The sequence below is a fragment of the Meleagris gallopavo genome, chromosome 17 (assembly GCF_000146605.3).
Source record: "Meleagris gallopavo isolate NT-WF06-2002-E0010 breed Aviagen turkey brand Nicholas breeding stock chromosome 17, Turkey_5.1, whole genome shotgun sequence".
Lineage (NCBI taxonomy): Eukaryota > Metazoa > Chordata > Aves > Galliformes > Phasianidae > Meleagris > Meleagris gallopavo.
Window position 1 is genome coordinate 3,843,611 of NC_015027.2, and position 7,409 is coordinate 3,851,019.

Genomic DNA, 7,409 nt, shown 5'->3' on the forward strand with positions numbered 1-7,409 from the left:
AAAAAAAAAGCAAATGCTTCTCTTTGAACCAAAAATTCCATGCAGATCTTAATTGCTTTTGTACTACACTTTCATGTGGCTTGTTTTACAGAGCTTTTTTTCCCCTGCCTTCTGATTGTTATCTAAACTGAATTCCCAGTATCTTTAAGAAAGCCCCTTAAGACTTTAATAGAATATGCTTTACCAATTTGATACTCAAAGCTGATAAAAGCATCTCTTTTGCCATTTAAAAAAAAAAAACAACACAAAACTAAACTGTTAATGGTCACAAAACTATCTTGATTTGAAAATATTTACTGCAAATAAAAGGGGACTAAATATCTTAAGAGCAGAAACATAGATTTGGTAGCTGTTGGTTATTGTTTACTGTAAAACTAAACATATTCTTATTAAGTCACAGTAGTTACACTTGATTTGCTTTTAAAAGATGACACACATTGCATTAATGTTTTGTATTATTCTGTCAGTCCTCTTAAAGCACTCTTATTTAGCTGGGAATCATCATCTCACCTGACAACACCAACTAGAGGGTTTAATATCAAAAGTGATTGTTTGAGCTAGCATGAAATTGTTATCACTGGCTGCCAGCAGGCAAGAGCATCTCTGAAGGCAAAGAAAAGATTTTGTATTCTTCATGCTAGATTAAATTCTAGGTTTGTTGGAAACATTATTCAAGTTTAAAGATACACTTTTCCCTCTCCTAAAAAAAAAAAAATAAAAAAGTGCTGTACACATTCTGGATTTTTGTTTTGAATGTTAAGATTTTCCACCAACCTAGTCTATCTGTGCAATGAACAAGAGAAGAAATGGTCTGCACTCTTCCACATGATGTTCTTGAGCCTAACTTGCACAGTGTATGTGGAAGCCTGGAGTCCAAAATATGAATGATACTCCTAACATTTGTAGCAGGAATGATTACAACAGAGATTACAACAGGTTGAAGAACAGGCTATTGTATCCCAAGAGCAGTATGCTTGTTTTGTTTTTGGTTTTGTATATTTTTTTTTTTGGTCAGACTGGCCAGGTAAATAGTTCTTGAAAAGTCTGCACTGTTATTACTAGCAGGAAAAAGAAAACTGACATTTTAATTCTCAAAATAAATACGAGGTTTTTGTGACTGTCTCTTTCTCTGTAGCAATTCTCTCATTGTGGTTTGAATTTACAGGAACTTACACAGCTGAGTTGCACAAAGAATGTTTCAGTTCCTATCTAGAATCACAGACAGGTTGCTATTGAGCCATTCAAATGTGTTTTGTGAAGGAAAAGAGAAGTGTGTTGGTTATCAGAGATTTCTCAGGTGGCAGTGCAGAATGCTGTTAGACCAGTAAGTGAGAACACGTAATTCTGTTTCTCTTAGAAGAGCTCCCTTGCATCATGCAAATTGACCTATTGCACTTGAAGTGTTAAGTCTTTTCTTGAAGAGAAATGCCAGTGTCTATCAATTAACCTCTGCCTGGAGTAGCAAAAGTTAAATACCAATAACAGCAAAAATAAGCATATGTTTATTATCTGGTACAATATTTGTGCTGGTTTTAGGTCTATTACTGTAAATCTGGCAAGAGAAGCGTTAGATGAGGCAGTGAATTCAGTCATTAATTTCAGTATGAAGCAGCCTGTTGTGAAACAAACCTTTCATCTGTCAGAAGAAGCTCTGTGATTTAACTGTCTCTTGTGAATAATCCCTTTTGACAGGAATATTGCTTTAAAAAAAAGTTAATAGTGGGCATTAGTCTTTGCAAGGCAGAAAGTTAACCTATGTGTCCTGTAGGTATTCAATTTCAGTAGCACAGATTGTTTTCAAATTGATGTTATTGGATTGGATTTTTTTTCCTTAGTTTTCTTGGTTGAAATTGGAATAGGTCTGGCTTAAAGTTGAATTCTCATTTATATACATCTTAATAAGAATACGCATGCAAGCAATGGACTCAGAATGATCTAAATCAAAGTTAAGTTGCAAATAATTGCTGTCTTCTCAGATACAACTGATTCTTCTGTTTACATCAGAAATACAGACGGGAGCCTATGAGAAATAAATGTTCCTGGTCAAGAACAAGAAAGCTTGTTCTTGATTACTTTGTTCTTAGTAAGGAAGGCTACTTGCCTTATAAATACTGCACAACAGATGAAAGGTATAGAAACAGGTGAACATGGACCTTGCCAGATTAGACTTAGTTTAATATGTATCTTAAAGAATGAAATTAGATAGAAAATTGAATAGCTTGCATCAGAAGATTCCTTGATGTTGTACACGTAATGTTAATGAGATCAAAGCACTGGTCTCAAATGTTGTCTGTTTGAGAATCGATAACCGTAATGCTATAATGGGATGAAAAGTACCACAATAATAACAGGGTGGCAAAGTCCTTAGCTACAGCAAATGAGAATGAACCCAAACACAGCAGACACAGAAATGAAGGAAAATTGCTGCTTACCTTTGGAAGGCCACAGGTATGCAAGAATCTCCAGCAAAAGATACCCTTACCTCCACTGCCAAGCCTTAGATGAGGTCTGGGAAGGGCTGGATCCTGGCTCCACCCCTTCCAATCACTTACATCCATTGTCTACACCTGGGCTCCCCTGGGTTGGCCCTGCCTTCCCACCAGGTGCTCCACCACTGCTTCAGGCCGTATCTTAGCATTTCCTCTTACAATATCTAGCAGGGTTCATAAAGTAGTTAGGGAAGACTAGGAAATAGTAAGAATTCACTGCTTTAGTGTCTCCCAAAATCTGAGCCTAGTTTTGGATATTTAACCTATCAGGAATAGTATACATCTGTAAATTCTATAACACTGAATAGGGACAAATTACTATGGTTTCTTAGATCTCTCAATAATATGCATTTTTTTCTTTTTATACAGGTCTAGAATTTGCATATTCAGCTGCTCCCAAATCTATGCAGAGTGCTATTATGGGGCTGTTTTTTTTCTTCTCGGGGATTGGATCATTTGTTGGATCTGGATTGTTGGCATTGGTGTCTATTAAAGAAATTGGCTGGATGAGTAATCATACTGATTTTGGTAAGTTATTTGCAGCTTATTTGTAGTCTATGAAGTCAAATGCTTTTTTCAGAAACAGTTGAGCATCAAGTATGTGGAACTGTTGAATCTTGCTACTTAGAAGATATATACTTGTCTACTGTTATGTTAAGGACTACACTTCATCTTGCATATAGGTCTGAACTAATGTGACAGGGCAACACAATACATTGTTCTCATGAAAGCATGGGAAACACAAATTTAGTATTTTGCCAAAGTGCCTAAAGTACTGAAAGTACTTTCTGGAGACATGGGGAATAAAAGATACCTAAATCTTTCTTAGTGATTGTTCCGCTTCTTAGTTTCAAGAGTCTCTGTGGCAATTATTCTGAGTTAATTTTTCCATTTCTGTCTGCTAGCTGTTTTTACTCTTTTCAAGTCCATTACAACTTTTGCTTTGTATTGCCAGTTGAAGTTAAAAATAATTATTGGCACCAGTAGGTGGCACCTTGGGAATTTCAGAAAATCCTAGCATCATCAATGGTTTAATTAGTTCCAACAGAAAGAGCATAAAAAGTCCTCAAAACATATGCCAGGCCTTCTGTGTATAAATGGCTTAAACTTGCTTTAAAATTGGTATGAGAAAATTTTCTGTTTGATTTGGTTTTACCAAAAAGTAACACTTTCTGGAAGTCAGCCTTGTTTGATAAGGCGTTCTTGTAAAAAATTGCAGAAGATGATAAGTAGCCTTGGCTTTATGCGAGTGTCCTCACCAGAGGGAAGTTTGATCACATATCTGGCTCAAGGCTGAGGCACTCAATGGGTGCTTTCCATTTGTAGTGTGTTCTATTGGTACTGCTTTCACTGTTTATATCAGGGGAAACAGATCTGCTGCTGCGGCTGTTTGATTTGGTCTAATGCTATTGAAAGCCATTACCAAATTCTCATACAAAATTTACTTAGGCCTTCAAGAGCAGGAATCGTAAGGAGAAGACTTTATTAAATGAAAGACTTCCAATTTTTTTTTTTAATTAGCTGCTGCACAATAACTATGAGCATGTGCACCAAGTTTATGCTATTTGAGCCAACTCACTGTGCCATTTGATGTAACTATCTGCCTCCAAAATCTACTGACAACGTTTATTCTCTGCTGGCATGTCAGTGTTGATTGCTGCCTTTGAAATGGCTGTTATTTCTCTGACATGAACTTGAGGTTTCATAGGTTTAATATCCCATCTCATAAAGGATAATGACTACTTTTTAACCACATCTGCTCTTGAAGTGGAGATTCACATGTATATTGTATTTTAAATGTCAGGGAAAGACTTGGTTTAATTTTATTGCATTTTACTAGAAATTCCTTTAATTGAATCATACGTTTCAGTAATTAAAGTAATTTAATCAGAACATTTATAGGCACGCTGCATGAACAGCTTGTTAGGATGGATCTACACTTCAGTATTTTTACACCTTCTAACCTTTGTGATAATCTTAATGGTCTCATTGGCTGTGGCTCATGTGGCATGTTGGAAATGAGCCACAATATATTTGTTCTGGAGGTACAGCAATTGTGGATATTTCTTAATAGAGGAATAATGTTTTAGCAATGAGCTTTCTTAATTTAACATTAATTAATGTGCTACAACTCACTCATTTATAACAACTTTGAAGGACTGTCAAAGGTGAATTGAACCGAAAGGAGCCATGTATCATTTCATGAATTCTTAACTTTGTTCCAAGAAAGGGCTGAGATAACTGCTGTCCTATACCTACAGAGCTGCCAAAATTCTTCCCTCATACCATTCATTTTGTGATTCTTTCTATTTTCATTTGAAATGAGTTGTCTCCTGAAAAAATTGATGTGATTTCTGTTACTTACCTATATAGAAGTAATCATTGAGATTTTCAGCTGTTTTATTTGAGGTCAGCAAAGCGTTGCAATTTTGCAGAATGAAGGGGAAAGAATGGAAGATTATTAAAGTTTTAAAATTGTTCTGACTCTGGTGAAGCATGCCTGTTGCTACATATATAGTGTCCTCGTTGGCACAAAGTTTTTACAGTGGTGGGAGTAGCTTCCTGCCATACTTTTTATAAGGGACATAATGCAGTAAGAGTCCACCTCCTTCCTCAGAGACATTACGTGGTTTAAGGCACTGAAGCACTGAAGAAAGATGAAGTGTATTTTCCTGTAAAGTTCCATCATTTGTCCTGCATAATTGTGCTGTCAGGTGGAAAGGTGCTTAGGTCTTGCCCATTTTTTGCAAAGAAGTCTTCACTACTTAAGCTTGAAGGGATTGATGTTTTCACTTGTATATTCTTTATTAATGTTTTTTTTCCTCCCTATTTTTTTTCTAGGTAACATTAATGGCTGCCAATTAAATTATTACTTTTTTTTACTGGCTGCCATCCAAGGAGCAACCCTCTTGCTTTTCCTTATTGTTTCTGTGAAATACGATCATCAAAAATCAAAGATGAATGACGTAGCTGCCAATGGAAGGATCTGATGTCTGTTACAGAGCAGGTTATTAAAGCAGCTCATGCTGGGTCTGTGAGATCTTATGTTTTCTCCAGAGAGACTCTTATTAGACTTGCATGTTACAAGAGTTCTCGCCCCTGCCGCTCTCAGTTAACGTAGGTAAGTGCCTTATGTTGGTGGGGCTCATTTCTTGCACTATGTCCTGGCAGAGGACAAACACAAATCTTGGAAGTGTATTAACTCTAGGCATTCAAGTTGCTCTTTGTAATCATGTGATGTTTACTAAACTCTTGAAAGCTGGGACTTATGCTTGGAAATAGAGTGCAGCCAGTCACGTGTGGCATGGGTTAGCTCTGACTGAGAAACTGCTAAGTGAAACACTGTGGATCTACAGAAACAGTCAGCTGCCTCAAGCCCACATTGAGGATGCACAGGAAAGAAAACATTTCACAGGAGCCTGAAGTAGCAGTCACAAGAACAAACATACCATGAGAGTCGGTTTTCTTGGGAGAAGCGAGGACAAATTAAGTTGCGGATCAATTGTAATTAAAAAAAAAAATGTAATCATCTTTCATTGGAAGTGAACTCAGCAATTAAGATCCAATCTTGCAGTCAAGAGTGTCTGATACTGGAGGCTGAGTTGTGAATGTGCTGGTTCTACGTGCTGCAATAGCTTGGCATGCAGCTGCTCTAAGTTTTGCTGCATAGTAAACATTTGTTGGCAGTGAAATGGTTTTACTTCAGAACTGGTTTTGAGTTTGCATTGGATGTATTAGGCCAAAATGAAAACATACATCTTATGACAGAGTATTCTTCAGTCTAACACTGTTTCTTCCCTAAGGAATATTTTAAATGTTTTCAGAAAGGACTGAGATTGAATTCTCAGAAGATGAATGCGCAATAACAATTTAGAAGTCTTTCAAGCCAGTTCCTTCAGTTCTGCATCTTAGTTCTGGCTACCATGCTGCAGGGTTTGCATCTTTCAGCAACACATTCCTATAGCAGAGCAAATGGTTTCACATTTGGCCTCCTGAATTTTAGTGCTTTTAACAACTGATTGTGTGCAGGCTGGGATGGAAGATGATATTTTGCAAGGAATAATGTGGAAAGAAAATGAAAACAACTTTTTATTAATATATTGGATTTTATAGTTTCCTTTGCATTTATGTTGTCAAAATGTCCCTTCTTTTTTTGTACACGGGCATCTTTTTAATGAGTTTACAAAACAAAATGAACTTCCTTGCTGTGACTTTTGACCCTTTGTTTCTAGGTGAATAAAACTGTCCTACAACTGTTCTGGTTTTTAGCCTTTATTTCCTGAACATACACTGAAATTCTATTAAATGTCAATGCGCATTGACATCCTATTAGTTTTGTCAGGTAATGTAAGAGTACACATCCTGTCTTGTATATGACAATCAGGGGAAATAACAGAATGGAGTTCTTTCTTGAATATATACTGGTTCAGTTATTCAGTCTGAAGGACTGTTGCTGTTCTCAGTAACTAAGTGTTTGGGGGGTTTCTTCTGCTGCTAGGTATTGTCAACTCCGGTGTCCCTACTTACTCCTTTTCCAGGAAGTGAACTTCATTTCACTATTTTTCTCCAGTCTTCATATTTTTAACAGCGCTCGTAAATCTCTGATTTGATGCTGCTCAGCTCCAACCTGTTTAAACCAAGTTAAATGAAGATTACCAGAGAAACAAGAAGCCTAACACTGTGACAGCCCACACAGGCAAGTTTCTGGGAAACTTCCAAACCGTGTGTGGATTATTTAAGGAAGAGTTTAATGAATAAATACTAGGTTAGTCTGCATATTAGGCAGATGACTTTTAGCTGACAAGCATACAGTAAGTATCTGCAGGTCTCTGTAGGGCTGTGCTGGTTCTTACACTCTGGAGATGACTGAACGTGCAATCAATTGTACAATTTAATTTTTATTTGGAACGACTTGGCTGA

The 7,409-nt window shown here is 36.8% G+C and overlaps 1 protein-coding gene across 1 annotated transcript in view; it reads left to right on the forward strand.

Moving 5' to 3' along the window:
* The window catches only part of SLC15A4 (solute carrier family 15 member 4), a gene marked incomplete at its 5' end in the record, with an annotated part of 21,516 nt that extends 14,769 nt beyond the window's left edge, over nt 1-6,747 (forward strand). Inside the window, 2 exons of the mRNA XM_010720230.2 lie at nt 2,859-3,017; nt 5,331-6,747. Of these exons, the coding sequence (XP_010718532.1) occupies nt 2,859-3,017; nt 5,331-5,479 (308 nt within the window). The remainder of the gene's footprint in view (nt 1-2,858; nt 3,018-5,330) is intronic.
* Nucleotides 6,748-7,409: the final 662 nt, after the last annotated feature.